Source organism: Mesocricetus auratus, unplaced genomic scaffold (assembly GCF_017639785.1).
Source record: "Mesocricetus auratus isolate SY011 unplaced genomic scaffold, BCM_Maur_2.0 Super-Scaffold_100008, whole genome shotgun sequence".
NCBI classification, from domain to species: domain Eukaryota; kingdom Metazoa; phylum Chordata; class Mammalia; order Rodentia; family Cricetidae; genus Mesocricetus; species Mesocricetus auratus.
In genome coordinates, this window is record NW_024429192.1 from 35,539,979 (window position 1) to 35,556,558 (window position 16,580).

Below are 16,580 nucleotides of genomic sequence, written 5' to 3' on the forward strand. Positions count from 1 at the left end.
AAAGGGATTGTTTAGGTCATTCAAGGAATGATCACGTACCATCAGTCTGAGTGGTTAGCTTGTTTGAACAGTTTTATCAGCAAATCAAGATCACTTCTGTCCTACCACAACCAAAGGTGTTATCATATTACCTGTGGTTAGGGCCAGGATCTAGGCTGTTGACCTATTCAAAGGACTAAGATAAAGGCTCATCCTGAAAAGAAACTTTATCAAATAGCAAATCAATAGAACAGATGAGAAAGAACTAGACCATCAATACTGAGAGTGGACCACATGTGTGAGAAAGTTATTGTTTGGGGGCATCCTTTGATGGAGTTCCAGAGGAGGGGATTATTTACTAAAGGTGCATAGCTCAAGCAGCTCTCTGTTCTGATCTGTAGATTAGTCACACAATTATTTTTCTGATGTAAATGTACCTTGCTATACTATTTTAGTTAAGGTTTCTATTGCTGCAACAAAACACCATGACCCAAAATCAAGTTGGTGAGGAAAAGGTTTATTTAGCTTACACTTCCGGGTCATCAAAGGAAATAAGGTCAAGGACTTGGAAGGCAGGAGCTAATGCAGAGGCCATGGAGGGGTGCTGCTCACCGGCTTGCTCCTCATGGCTTTCTCAGCCTGCTTTCTAATAGAAACCAGGGCCACCATCTCAGGGATGGCATCACCCACAGTGGGTTGAGCCCTTCCCATCAATCACTAATTAAGAAAATGACCTACAGACCATCCCAACGCCTGATCTTATGGAGGCCTCTTGTTTTGTTTGTGTTTTCCTCAGTCAACGTTTTTCTGTGTATTCGTGGAACTCATTCTATAGGCTGGTCTCAAACTCAGAGATCTGCCTCTCTGCCTTCTGAGTGCTGGGGTTAAAGGCATGCACCACCACCAGGCCATGGAAACATTTTCTTAATTGGGGTTCCCCCTTCTCTCAGATAACTTTAGATTGTGTCAAGTTGACGTAAAACTACCCAGCACAAATGATGCACCTGGTTTCAATCATATGTATGTCCAAGCATGCACAGGCATATTATGGTAAATAGGTGACTCTCCATAAAGCTTTACTTGAAGACAGTTTTGTCTTGGTGTGCATGCACACAAAACCAGTTCAGGCTAGATTTGACCTTACATTCTTTGTACCTGGATACACTGGGATTATATTTTAATAGGAACTAAGTATGATTGTTTTTTTATCAGAACAGAAATTTATTTCAGTGTTCAGAGAAGGGTACATGTGTAGCTAGATTCAGGTGACAGTCCAAGGTTGATAGGTGCATTTTCCAGAGAGAGATGTGTGTAGACTACATGCAGGGAAAGCAGCTAGGCTGCTAAGTGCATTATTAGAAGGAAAAGTGTGCATAACCTAAGCCAGGCAGAGTCTCAGGTTGTTGAACTATTCCGTATGGTTGCTGCTTCCATTTCCTCAAGGGAAAGGTTTCTCCCTAACTTACTAGGGAGTTGAAGGTAGGAGGTCAGTCTTTTTGAGCTGCTCCATGCTGTTGAGGGAAGGGTGAATTTCCCAAAGACGCTGTGGAGGGTAGTTCTCAAATGGATGAGGTCAGAACATAGCTTTCCTTATAGTTCCAGGGCAGTGGTTGTCAACCTTCCTATCGCTGAGACCCTTTAATCCAGTTCCTCACATTGTGGTGACCCTCATCATAAAATTATTCTCATAGCTACTTCATAACTGTAATTTTGTTACTATTATGAACCTTAATGTAAATATCTGATATGCAAGCTGGTCTTAGGTGACTCCTGTGAAAGGATCATTTGACCCCCAGGTTGAGAACCACTGCTCTAGCATGTCGAGATTATTCATGTCTCTGTGGATCAAACCTAATTTCAGATCCCTTTTGGGGGATGATTTTAGAAAATGTAGAATTTGAACTGAAGAATCTCAAAGATACAGCAAATGGAATGCCCTTACCACTTTTTTTTTTTTTTTTTTTTTTTTTTTTTGGTTTTTCGAGACAGGGTTTCTCTGTATTGTTTTGGACCCCTTACCACTTCTGATGGGAGAAAAATTGTGTATGGCGGGGAGGGGTATGTGGCTGTGTGTATCTATTGGTTTGTCTGCCCTAAGCTTATAAAAAGAAGGAAACTGAGAACAAGGAAATACCTGACAAGACCAAAGCCTGTATCCAAGAATGAGTGTAAGAAATGGCTGTGATAACAAAAGAAGGGGGCTGGAGAGATGGTTCAGTGGTTAAGAGCACTGGCTACTCTTGCATAGAACTGAGTTTGGTTCCCAGCCCCGACATGGCCAGCTCTCAACCATCTGTAACTCCAGTTCTACAGGATATGATGTCCTCTTCTGGTTTCCATAGGCACCAGGCAGCCATAAAATGCATATACATACATGCAGGCAAATCACTCATACACACAAACTAAAGTAAATAAATCTAAAAATAAATTTATATTATATATATTTAAAAATAACTGAAGAAAAGTTAAGTAGTACAAGCCTTGAATATAGGGTACAAACATTTCTATATCATCTGATGTGAAATAAGATATTATATATTATGTGAGAAAGCAGTAAAAAATGAGTATTTCAGAAAAATTACATTGACAATTTTTGTAAACAACACTGGAGAAGGGGAGAAACAAGCAATAAAATGAATTTTAAAAGGAGAACAACGGTCATCCAAATAGGAAATGATATATGATGCTGAACAGTCCTGAAGGAGCCTTGAGTATGAAGAGAGAAGGTAGGTATCAGGGTTTAATTTCAGGGCCATGGAACTCTTCCAGATACCAGGATTGCAGACTGTATTTGTCAGTGTTATCTAGAGTAACAGAACTTATATGGTATTTATTGGAATGAGTTACAGGCTGCAGTCCAGCTAATTCAACAATGGCTGGCTACTAACGGACTGTCCAAAATTCCAGTAGTTGTTCAGTCCCTGAGGCTGGATGTCTCAGGTAGTCCTCAGTATATGCTGGAGTCCTAAAGAAAGAGGCTTCAATGCCAGTGAAGGAACAGATGTGCTAGAGAGACAAGGGCAAGCAAGCCAAGAGAAGCTTCCTTCTTCTGTGTCCTTATATAGGCTTCCAGGAGAAAGTAAGGCTTGTCTTCTGTTTCCAGATCCAGATAAAAGGTGTGCATCTTCCCACCTCAAAGGTCCAGATTATAAGTATTTATCCAAAGAAATCTCTCACAGGTTCCAGTCACTTTCTTCTTTTTATATAGCTCAACATCCCATTCCAGGGAACAGTGCTGAGAGATGAGGAGTCAGACAGAATCCCTTAGGCAGACAGTTAAAGAGAGAGGGACCATAAAGGTGGTGAACTTCCAGGATGGCCAGCTTCTTCTTTGTTCTCCTGACTTGAGACAAACAAAAGTCTGGTAGATTAAAACGAAGCCTTGTAGTTCTCGGTTTGTTTTTGTTTGTTTTTTTTCCTTCCCCCCAGCAGGCCCCCTGCCAATGGACTGACTTAACACGTAGAAGGCCAGATCAGAGCCTGTCACACCACAGTTGCGGGCCAATCAAAAATCCTATCTTTCTCCAAACTAACCAGTCCTAAATTATGGGAAGAAAACTCTTCAAGACTTAAAAACCCTAGCCCTCCAGAGCAGTCTGGATTTCTCAGCTGTGTGAATTCTGCCTCTGCTTTACACTCTCCCTCAACCCCAATGAACACTTTCTTCAATCACTGATGGTGCTGTCATACTTGATTTCCTGCCTCTTCATAGCAGAGGAAACAAACGACCAAGACCCCTAGAACTCATCAGTGCCACCCACAGTGGAACTTAATTGCCATCTCAATTAATCCATCTTCCACATTATTCCAGATCTCAAGTTGACAACGGAGACTATCACAATTCCACCCCTCAATTTTCCTTTGAAGGACTTTTTTCTCTAATGCATAAGGTGGACCGAAGGCAGGTCAGTCTTTTTAGAACTTAACACACAAACACATCATTTTAAACAATAACCTTCCGTCTTTTGTCCCCAGTTTCAGGTGTATTTCATAATGCAGAATCAACTCCAACTTTGAAGTCTCCATAGCTGTTAACAATGGTAACAGTTTAAAAGTTCAAAGTCAAAAAGAAAAAATAAAGTCCATTTCGCAGCTCATTGGAAACTCAAGGCAACCTAACTGTGAGCTCCTATAAAAACAAAACGAAATAACAACAGCAAAAACTAGTTACATACTTTCAATTTAACATGGCAGAGACTATTCCCATTCCAAACTAGAAGATTTGGGATATGACAAGATCAAAACCCATTAGGACAAACAGCTTCACCAGTGGCCTCCTGGAACCTCTTTGCTGAGACTCTAACTAACCCTGCCACACAATGCCAGACTTCAGCTGTTCTCTGATACCATGGTACATGGCTCCACAACCCCCTAGATTTATAAGTATTTCATATGTAGTCTGTCCCCTCTGATCACAGCTGTATCAGTTTCTGTGTGCTGACCTCAGGGAAGCACTTCCATGGGTAGTTGTCTTACATCATCCAGGGAATCCCTCGAACTCAGTTTGAATTTTCACAAAATGGAGTGAATCTCCTATGGGTACCCTCAGGACACTCTTCTTATTGTCCCAGTATAGTACAAAAGCTTCTCTTTAGTAGTGTTGATCTCTTCAACGATTACAGCTGCTTTCTCAGCATCAACCTGATTGCCTGCCTTCAACTTTCCACCGCCTGTATTTCTCAGCATTCTTGTCTCTCAAGCTCGCACCAGAATGGTCTATTAAGCTGCCCTTACATTCAAAGGCATTTCTAGCCCTAAGTTCCAAACTCTTTCACATTCCTCCTGCAAACTGTTTCCAAAGGCTGAAGAACCAAAATGATCAGGTTTATCATAGCAATGACCCCATTTCCTGCTACCGTTTTCTTAGTTACATTTCTATTACTGTGAGAAAATATGCTGGCAAAAGCAAATCAAGGAAGGATATGCTAATTCTGGCTCACAATTTGAAGTTCAGCCTTAATCATTGTGGGAAAATCAAGGCAGCAGTAGCTTGAGGCTGCTAGTGATGTTTCATCAGTTATGAAGCAGGGAAGGATAAATGCCTTGGCCCACTTAACTTCTTTTTATGCTGTCCAGGATCCCATCCCAGAAATGGTGCCACCTACCTTCCCATCTCATTTAACCTAGTCCCTAGAGGGTTGGGATTGGGTGTCTAATTGTTTGGGAATTCTGTACAATGCACCCCAATCACACTAGATTCCCATTTTTCCCAGGTCCAACCTCCCATCCTTACACCACCACCCCACAAAAAAAAAGTTCATTTTGTGTTGCCCATATACTCAAACTCCCATGGTCAGCTCTTAAAGACAACTGAGTCCTTCCCTATGACCCCTGCCAGAAGCCATCAACTGTGAAAAACTACACTTCCGCATCTTTATCATGGGTTTTAAGGACTCTCAATTTTTTTGGTGTGTGTGTGGGGGGGTGAGAGTTGATCACATATGAGACTGCAATCTTTAAAGAAGCTTCCTTGCTCATAGCAGCCAGTGGCCAGCATGGACCATGGACATCAACCTGGCCCCTGCTGGCAGCATTGTCTCTGAAGGCAGCATGCACTTCCAACATCAACATGGCCTGTAGTGGTGGTGGTTCATCTTTTAATCTCAGTACTTGTGAGGCAGAGACTGGTGGGACTTTGTGAGTTCAAGGCCAGCCTAGACTACTTACTGAGTTTCAGAACAGCCAGAGCTATACAGAGATATCCTATCTCAAAAACCACACAAAAACCTCTTTTAAACTAATCAATGTAAGATCCCACAAGCATGTCCAGAGACCTATCTCCCAGGTGATTCTAGGTTTCATCATGGTGGCAATTGTCTTTGGGTTTCTATTGCTGTGAAGAGATATCACGACATGACGTGTATAATGTAAAACATTTAATTGGGCCGGGCGGTGGTGGTGCACGCCTTTAATCCCAGCACTCGGGAGGCATAGGCAGACAGATCTCTGTGAGTTCAAGGCCGGGCTGGACCGACAGCCTCCAAAACAATACAGAGAAACCCTGTCTCGTAAAACCAAAAAAAAAAAAAAACAAAAAAAACACACACACACACACACACACACAAAAAGCATTTAGTTGAGCTGTTGGCTTACAGTTTCGATTTAGTCCATTATCATCATGGTGGGGAGCCCGGCAGCATGCAGGCAGACATGGGGCTGGAGAAGGAGCTGCTACATGTTGATATGCAGGTGACAGGAAGTAGACTGAGTGTCACACTGAGCAAAGCTTGAGCAAAAGAGACCTCAAAGTCAGCCTCCTTTGCAGTGACACACTTCTTCCAACAAGGACACACCCACTCCAACAAAGTCACATCTCCAAATAGTGCCACTCCTTATGAGGTTATGGGAACCAATACATTCAAACTACCATAACACCCTTGCACCATCCCACCTCAAAAGGAAATCGAAGTAACTAAAACCAAAACAAACAAACAAATAAAAAACCACTTTGTTCCTCCATATTTTCAGCCCCTCCAACACCTCTTCATTCGTCTTAGTGGCATTGGGAGCCATGGTATGTCATGTAGCATACCCTTTTGTCCTACCAACTTTACTTGCAAATGTTTATTGCAATGAGTCATTAAGTCTGATTCAAGACCTCTTGTTTCTGGTACACTGTCATCACTTGACCTCAGCAAAACTCCTTTTGGATATCTCATGGCCACCTGGAGTCATGAAGAGCATGTGGGTATTATCCCACAGGACCTATCTCTTCACATGTTCCAGTAAGTCACAGATGGAGTAGATGTTAGGATGGGCCAACCCAAGACCCTGGATGTGGGCTTGGGTGGTAGTTGGGCTAGTTAGACCTGGTCCCTTGGGCTGCTCTCCTCAGGTGCAGGGCAGAGGAAACTCTCCCACACCCATGGTGAGGAATGGGGCCAGCTCTCTGTGCCTGGGTCATCAGGGTCAGCTCTCTGGCTCCAGTGTCCAGCAAGGGACAGGGCCAACTTAGGGAAGCACAGGCTCACCCTGGTTCTCTGATTTAATCATGCATGGTTCTTATGGCCCCTGTGATAACACAGGCCACAGACCCCAGTTGCAGTAGGACCACAACCATGAAATGTCCCTCGGCAACAACTTGGGCCAGGATGTCGCCATGGCCCCTGCGGCAGCTCAGGCCACCCAATCAGTGTGGCTCCAGCAGCATGGCTCTCAGATACCATCATAGTCTCAGATGGCGGACCAGACCCCAGGCATCCACACAACCCCTGATGGTAACAGGAGCTACAGACACCAACTCAGCCCCTGGCTGACGTTGGGCAGGGACCCAGACATGGCTCTCAGCAGCAGCTCAGGCGTGGAAGACATCATAGTCCCTGGTGGAAGCACAGGCCACCCAAAGCATTGCTCTGGCAGTGGTATGACCCTCAGAACTAACAAGACCACTGGTTGATCCAGACCCTGGGGCATCCATGTGGCCCCTGGTAGCAGCAATCTACAGAGTTCAACAGTCTTCAGCTGTGATAGGACCAGAGACCCAGACGTGATTTTTGGCAGCAGCTGGAGCTGGATGTCACCTTGGCCCCAGATGGCAGTGCAGGCCACTCAGATCAGCATGGCCCCAGCAAGAGAGTGGCCCTGGGATACCTACATGGTCCTAGGTGGTAGCCCAGACCCCAGGCATCTGCACTGACTTCAGGGGCAACTGAAGCCATGAAAAACGTTTTATTCTTAAATTCAAAAGGTATAACTATCCTTTTCTCTCCTATATAATTTTTTTTGATACAAGCCACAATATTAAGCATGTTTGCTTAGACACCCTGGACCTTTTGTATTGTCTGAAGAGATGCTCAAGGTGTTTGTTCCTTTCTCCCTTCCTGTTCTCCAGCTCCCTCTTCAATGAAGCTATCAAGATTGACAGACTGCCTGCCCTGCTGTTTTTCTCAAAAAACTCTAATGAAATGGTCCTTGAGAGTCATTCCTTTTGAGTCAGTTTTTTGTTTAAATTCTCATCTCTTCCTGAGTTTGTTTCCCTGCCTGAACACTAGCAGAGTCCCTCTCAATTGCTGGATGAAATACTATGACAAAGCAACTTGGGGAGGAAAAGGTTTATTTGCCTTATTCTTCATGGGATTGTTTGTCATTAAAGGAAGTCAGGACAGGAACTCAAATGCAGCAGGAACCTGAAGGCCATAAAGGGGTACTGCTTACTGGCTTGCTCCTCATGGATAACTCGGCCTGCTTTCCTTTTTTTTTTTTTTTTTTTTTTTTTTTTGGTTTTTCGAGACAGGGTTTCTCTGTATTGTTTTGGAGGCTGTCCTGGAACTCACTCTGTAGACCAGGCTGGCCTCGAACTCACAGAGATCCGCCTGCCTCCACCTCCCAAGTGCTGGGATTAAAGGCGTGCGCCACCAACGCCCGGCTCGGCCTGCTTTCTTCAAGAACCTGGAACAACCAGCCCAGCGATGGCACCACCCACAATGAGCTGAACCTCCCAATAGATCTCCAATTAAGAAGCTGCTTTAAAGGCTTGCCTACAGCCCAATCTTTTTATTTATTTTATTTTTTACTTTTTGATTTTCGAGACAGGGTTTCTCTGTGGCTTTGGAGGCTGTCCTGGAACTAGCTCTTGTAGACCAGGCTGGTCTCAGACTCACAGAGATCCACCTGCCTCTGCCTCCCGAGTGCTGGGATTAAAGGCATGGGCCACCAACGCCCGGCTACAGCCCAATCTTATAGGAGCATTTTCTCAACCAAGGTTCCCTTCTCTTAAGACTGTAGCTTGTGTCAAGTTGACACAAAACAATCAAAAAACATTGTCAAACAGCCTCAACCCCTTTTCTTTCACAATAACAGGCATCAATCTCTTCACATAGTGGCATCCATAGGAAATTTGTTTGTACCACAGTAAACCGAAGACTGGGGAAAGGCTATTTCAGCCCATGGCAACTGGACAGGAGGCTCTGCTGGTTCCAAAGACTAAGGGAATCTATCTTACCTGTGTCACGTGGGAAGCTCTGCTCAGACCTGCTATCTGCTCTGAACTGTAACATCGACACAGCCTCCCCCAAACAATAATTCCATCACGTCCTTCAACTGCAATAGTTATGGTCACACTTCTTTGTATGACACTGACGACTTAGGCATGGAACTTGGGAGACTACCCAGGGGTCATCTATTTATTTTCTTATGAAACCAAATCCAGTAAGGTTAGACAACTTATACAAAACAACAGCCCAATTTTTCCACCAAGGATCTGATTTCCTTTTTTTAATCACACCCACACTGGCCTACTGAGATACATGGATAAGCTAAAGTTCAATCACCCCCTCTTCTATGAAGGTTTCCCAGCTCAAATCACCGGGCAGTGAATGCTGCATACCTAGACTCCAGTGGTACAGAGACAGGGGGGTAAAGCCCCTGTGGCTGCTTCCTCCTTAGCTTCCCTGAGATTATCAGGTTCTGGATCTGGGGTTTTAGGGCAGACTAATTTATAAACTCAGATATCAATGTACTGATAACAAAATAATTAAATGGAAGATACACTTTAGATTGATTACTCTATATATAGTCTGTAATTTTTTCTATAAAGGGAGATAGTAAATAGGAAGTATGGACATGTAGATTTTCCTCCAGTGCTTTCTGCTATGAAAATCACTTACGACCACAGGTACAAACATCGAATGGCTGCATTTGATCTCTGATACCTGTTGTCAGGCAGAAAATAAAGGGAAACTGCATATAGTCCTATTATCAACTCTGCACCAAGTTCTCTCCTCCTCCTCTTCCTTCTTCCCTCCCTCTCCCTTTCTTTCTTTGAGGGTTTCTCTGCATAGCCCTGACAGTCCTGGAATTTACTATGTAGACCAGGCTGGTCTTGAACTCACAGAGATCCCTCTGCCTCTACCTCCCTAGTGCTGGGATAAAAGGCGTGCGCCACCACGCCCGGCTCCAAGTTCTGTTCTTGTCCCAGGAGCCATAGTACTCAGTGGGACACATACAGTACCACTCCTACACCTAGAACGAGTACATAAAAAACCCGATTAAGTTTTTTTTTTTTTTTTTTTTTCCGAGACAGGGTTTCTCTGTGGCTTTGGAGGTTGTCCTGGAACTCGCTTGGTAGTCCCGGCTGGTCTCGAACTCACAGAGATCCGCCTGCTTCTGCCTCCCGAGTGCTGGGATTAAAGGCGTGCGCCACCAATGCCCGGCCCGATTAAGTATTTTAAATAGAGCAGTATAATGTTCAGGGCTCCAGAGCTTTCGTGCCCTTCCTGACCAATTACCTTCTCTTTACTTAAGCTGTCCAAAGGAGTAGCATGCACACGCACAAGTAATTCCTGACTTCCATCGCCAGAAACCCTCAGGTTTCTCTCCCAGGGCAAACTGTACACGCTCGGGGCCGCCACTGACAACCTAGTGCAAACACACCCACGTGCTCAGGTCTTCTCCCGCGGCGTAAATTCTTTGAAATTGAGCAGAGAAAAAAATCGTCCTAGCATCAGTTCTTGCACTTTCGACACAGGCTTTTCCGCCACAACCCGTAACAAAACCCCTAAAGATATTTTTTAAAGCAACCGAAACAGATGATCAACTTTTGTGTCTGTGTCTTGGCTCGTTTCTACCGTTTGGGGCATTTAGGTTTTGTTTCTCGATCGATCTTAAGCACCCGAACCCGTGTGGAAACGGCGACGCCCCTGGCTTCGGCAGCTGGAGGGCGTGGCGTGTGTGACGTCATCTCCACCGGGCGCAGGAGACGGCGCTCTGTGGTACCTCCGCGTGCAGTGTCGCTGTCGCCGTATCTGAGGCGGATCGGGTCGCAGCAGCCGGACCGTTTCACCCGGTTGTCAGCTCGCGTCGGCCGCAAGGAGATGGCAGACGATCTGGGAGACGAGTGGTGGGAGAATCAGCCGGCCGCCGCCGGCAGCCCAGGTACCCGCTCGGCTCGCCCGCATCTCTGGTTGCCTCCTCCCCCGCCCTCGCCTCAGCCTGCTGCCCGCGTGTGGCAGTCGCGCTGGTCCGCCCGGAGCAGGGGTTCGGAGCCCAGGGAGCAGCAGGCGCCGTGGGGACAGGGGTGGGAGAGCCTGTCACGCGTGAAGCGAGAGGGACACCCTCGTCGTCTGCCAGGGTGGAGGCGTGCCTTCCCAAGCTCTCTTTTTCTTTCTCTTCTTTTTCCTTTTACTTTACTTTTTCCTTGGAACCACGTAGGCCGTTTTTGTACAAAGAGGCAGTTTGGTTCAGACTGTTGGAATTAAAATCACAGACCCTAATGTCGCTGACACATTCCCCCTTTGCTCATCTGTAGAAACCAAAATACAATGGTCTGTTCACAAATTGTTATGAAGATGAAATGAAGGTGATTGGAAGTTGCAAAGCTCATGAAAATGCTTGGCGTGTAGTATATCCCAAAATATTATTGTAATGTGTTCTTTGTAATACGTATTTTGAAGCAATAAAGGGCTTAAAGATCCCCCTTTTTGAGCTCTACTGTTTACAGATGAGGAATATGACCTAAAGATGTCCATTAGCAAGTTCTCTTAGCTAGTTGGTGTCAGAAACCAAACTGCTTCCCAAAGCATTTAACACAGTTCTAACAATTTTTATCATGCTGCCCCATGTGCACCCATTCTGCATGCATAGGCATTTTATTTTCAAGGAAAGTAGTTATATTAAGTAACTCCCCAAGAGTGGCCTCCAACAATTCAAGCTCCATAAGACAGTGACTACTGTTTTTGTTACTGTCCCAATCACTCTCCAAGGTTCCAAGGTCTGCCTCTTTGTAGTTTTGAGGGCAGTATCAAAGTTAGATTTCTGTTTATTTTGACTTCAGAACTATCGCATGATAGATAGACACCGATGCAGTTGACAAGTATAGGAGACTTCTCGGTGTGAACCTGAGAGTTACAGCATGGATTTGGTGACTGAAGGGAAAAAGTCAAGTAGAGTGTCAGTCCAGTGTAGAGTGGCAGCCTGGATCCCAGGCCTGAGCTGGCACCAAGCTACAGTACTGAGAAGCTACAAAATGTAAAGTAAAAGCGAATAAAAATAGGTTGTTCTTGATAAGCTACAGCTCTCAGTCTCATACCTTTTGAGGAGTGTTTTTTTCCTATGACTCAGTAGCTCATTTTGAGTATTTGATAACGCCTCTAACCATACATGTAACAAGAAAATGGTAATGTTCAGAAATATCAGGAGTCAGTGGGTAGTAATGCCACTTTTCCTTTCTTGAGCTCTTACTATATCCTTTTTCTTTCTTTCTTTTTGAGATAAGCTTTCCTTATGTAGCCCAGGCTAGCCTTAAACTCTTAATTCTCTTGTCCTAGCCTACCTATTCTGTCATGTATTGCTGTGATCACTTTATGAATGCTAGCATATTGTTTAATCTTCTCAAGTCTACCAAGAAACAGTTACTGTTTTCATTATTTATGCTGAGGAAACAGAAGCACTGAGACACTAAGTGCTTAGCTTGGGATTCTCTTGTTGAGGGAGTTAGCTCTTTCATACTCTGATGATCTGAAGTCAGTCTGTGCACTTACATTTCTCATAATTATTCTTCTCATCAAAGGTAAGAATCTCATCTCTAAGTAGGCAACCCGTTATTGATTTTTAAAGGTACACAATTTGTATGCCTTATGCGCATTATCAAACTGTGTCTGTTGACTCTCAGTCTGATTTTATTCAGAGCTAAAAGCAGGCAGGTCAGTGATTGAGATGTCATCCTCATATGTGATTTATGCTCAAAGCTCTATAGCCCAAATAATAAAAACCAAGAGACAGATAGTGGGGCTCAAGCTGACGATCAGAAAAACAAAGCAGCCAAGCCACCAGAGAGCTCTTACTTCTGCCAGGGCTGTCCTCAATGTGGCTGGAGACTAATCTCCTAAGACCAAATGCCAGCTCTGAGACCCTGCTTCTTTCGTATATACTTCTCTAGTGTTGGGATTAAAGGCATGAGCTCTGTTTCTCTTTTAGACTGATTCACTCCCATGTTTCATTGGGTGGCCTTGAACTCACAGAGATTCATCTGTCTGGATCTCCTGAGTCCTGGGATTAAAGGTGTGTGCCACCTTTGCCTGGCCTCTATGACTGAGGCTAGCTTTGCATTCTGATCTCCAGGTAAGCCTTATTAGATCATAAACAACCTATCACATCAAAGCTCAAACAGCTGGGTGGCTTCTGAAGTATTTGTTATTTAGTATGAATATCAAATGTAAGTGGTATAAACCTTGCTTGTCTCCACACTTCCATATTTCAGTTCCCACAACCTGTCAGTTTCACAGAAGCTTGGTAGAATGTTGATGTGTTTATTTGTTAACTTCTCACATCTCCAGATACTGTTGTGTCTCCCTCCAGAAGTTACCCTGAGTCTTTCTGAGTTTTTCCCCACTGGCGAATATGCTGTTTTTCTAATTTGTATTAGCCACTGCAATAAGTTCAAAATAGAGGTCCCAGCAACGGTATTTATTCCTCAGCTACCAGAGAAGTCAGATCAGAAACTTGGCTAAATCTCCAAAAGCTTTCTCGGCCCATAGTAAATCTCATGGCCATGACCTGCTAGTCCCCACTGTTTACAGTGGCTTAGCAACACTGGCCTTCCCTTTATTGCCCAACATGCTCCATTCCTTTTGTCTCAGGCCCTTTTAGTATCCATGCTGAGCTGTCCTTCTAATTTTAGTAACATAGGAACTCAGTTAAGACATCGTCTCCTTGAGCAGCAGCTCCTGGCTAGCCTGGAGCAGTGCTGTGGGTGCTCTTCTGATTGGCAAGTCCTTTGTCTTGTTAAATCACTGTCTCCTGGCACTGGATGTTAGCTCCTTGAACAGAGCTTAGCTTTTTCCTATCCTTTGCTTTGTCCTTGAGGCTTAGAGTAGTGACCTTGTTCCTAGAAGGCATTCATTCAATATTTATTAGTAAACTAAGGAATATTATAGCCCTATCTTGCCTGGAGACCTTATACCTCTTAAGATGCTCAAGTGCATGGGAAACTTGCTAAAATCCTGTGCCTTACAATAGTGTCTAGTTACCTTTCATTAAATTTATTTTATTATTTTTTTAAGCCAGGATTTTACTATGTAGTCCAGACAGCTGACCTGAAATATGAAATCTCTTGCCTTGGCCTCCTGAATATTAGGATTGGAAGTGCTCATTACCTTGTTTACCTGAATTTAGTGTTATAAATTATGTTGTAAAGGGGACAATAAACAGACTCTTGCTTTGTGAGACTGTAACTCATGCAGGTGACAGCTTCTGTAACCTAGAGTGAATGCAGTGATCCATTGGTCATTGCCGAGATGAGCATTGCAAGTATTCTTCAAATCGTATTGCTTTCTTGATGCCAAATTTCTTCTGGAATGACTTGGTGGGGGAACACGGGATCTCTAAATGAATAGGTAAAGTTGTTGTTTGTTTTGTTATTTATCCTTTTCCTCACAAAGTTAGACTGTATAAGCATTGTACATATTGTAAAACATTGTCAGTGCTATAAGGTTCAGGGTTGGGATATTTTCTGTAGATGTTGGCAATACTTAGAGAACCAACTTCAGAACACGACATTTTCAAGATTGTTTATTGAGGTCAGCCCTATTTTTGACAGGACTGGGGAGGAGCACTATCAGTTTACACTATTGGATGTATGTATTGGTGTGCTTAATAAAGATACAGATAACATGACAGAATGGTTAAGGGCAAAATTCAGGATGAATTTTTAAACATAAGCGGAAGGGAAGAAAAAAAAAGGCTACATTTTTAGTCATGTTCTGTATTTCAAAACTACTAGATAGACAGTCAATCAACCTAGAAGACATTATAAAATTCCCACAATTCTTACAAATATTAAAATGAATGATTCTTGACAACAGCTTATTAAAGATTGAAAGTACAGATAAATATATCTTTCTCCAAATCATACATACATTTCCTGATATAATTTTGGTACATATCCTTGAGTTTCATGAAAAAGACTCCTCATAAATGTGGAAGACCTTTCATTTCCTCTCTTATGTTTAACAGTAATGCATAACATTATTTTATAGTACAAACCCTTAGAAGCTTTGTGTTGGTTTTGGCTTTGTTTTGAGAAAGGTTCTTACTGTCTAGCCCAGGTTGGCCTTGAATTGGAAATCCTTCTGCCTTGAACTATGACATTTTTTTTTCTTCAGCTTGTCCATTGCTGCTATTATAGTGTGTTCTACTCTGCCCTTTGACCTATTCTTGATCTAATCATCTGTCATTGAATACTTGGGTGTTATACATTTTCTAAACACTTCAGGAACATTTTGAAATGTTGCTTTCTCGTTTTCACCAGCTTTCATAGAAAGCTAGATTGAGTTCTTGAATTGCAAGTGTTACTTTTAGAAATTAGGTGATGACGGTGTGGTTAAATATCTGATCCTGGCCAGGCGGTGGTGGCGCACGCCTTTAATCCCAGCACTCGGGAGGCAGAGGCAGGCGGATCTCTGTGAGTTCGAGGCCGGGCTGGACCGATAACCTCCGAAGCAATACAGAGAAACCCTGTCTCGTAAAAACCAAAAAAAACAAAAAAAAATCTGATCCTGGTTTCCTTGCTAGTCTATTTTGTACTAGTTCAGTAGTTAGCAAACTTCCTTTTTGTATATTTATTTATTTAGTGATCCAATCATCATTTTTAAACTACTCAACTTTGATATTTTAGTGTGAAAGTAGACAATAAGTGTGTAAAAAAATGAGTGTAACTATGATCTAATAAAACTTAATAAACAATGAAATTTAAGTTTTATGTAATTTTCTTGTCACAAAATACTCTTGATTTCTTTCAACATTTGTAATTATTACAATTCTTAGTCTGCCTGTCATATGATGCGAGATAATAGAATTTTAGCCTACACAACTTGAAGTTGCTGCTTCTATCCCTAACTCAGGGGATTATATATTGCTCTGGAAGAAATTTGAAATATATCCCAGAGAAAACTGGTTTTTATGAGTATTCAGTCCACAGTTCTGTTAGGTACTAGATCAGTTTCCTTCTGATTAAAATTAGCTAACATGATTTCAGAAAGTTAGATTCACCAAAGCTGAATCAACAAAGACTCTTAAAAATAAAACTATCAGTTTTTAGGAGTTTCATTATTTTCATTCACTTTGATTTTTATCTATTTCTTATGATTTAATCACAGTTACTCTAGAATTTTAGTACATTTCCCTTTTGATGTTTAAAATAATTCTAGCAATTTTCCATAGGTTTCCACCCTGATTTCCTTTTTCACTCCCTTCCATTCCTGTTAAACACATTCTTCCCAACAAGCCTCCTCCCACTTTCATGATTCCTGTTTGACGATGAATTACTGGTGACAATCAAAGAAATGTCCATAATTTTAGATTTCTTTTGTTTTAGTACTTTGAGCAATATCTTGTGTTTTTTTCTTGCTCATGAATTTATGCCATCATGACATAAATGTACTTGAGAGAGCCCCAGCGTGGGAGAAAAAAAGGTTAAAACCTTCAATTATAAAACATATTTTGTATTCCTTTTCAAGGTAAACTTTCCTGGACACTTTGTTTTTCTGAAGCTATTGATAGTATATGTTCTTTCTCCTCTTCAAAATTTCAATGTTATTTTATTCTTATGTGTGTGTTTTGCCTACAAATATGTTTGTTCACCACATGTACAGTGCCCATGGAGACCA

The 16,580-nt window shown here is 42.7% G+C and overlaps 1 protein-coding gene across 1 annotated transcript in view; it reads left to right on the forward strand.

Moving 5' to 3' along the window:
* Window positions 1–10,655: 10,655 nt before the first annotated feature.
* Window positions 10,656–16,580, forward strand: part of Cmss1 (cms1 ribosomal small subunit homolog) — a 296,653-nt gene continuing 290,728 nt past the window's right edge. The window contains exon 1 of the mRNA XM_040750629.1: window positions 10,656–10,851. Coding sequence (XP_040606563.1) covers window positions 10,791–10,851 — 61 coding nt within the window. The 5' untranslated portion in view covers window positions 10,656–10,790. The remainder of the gene's footprint in view (window positions 10,852–16,580) is intronic.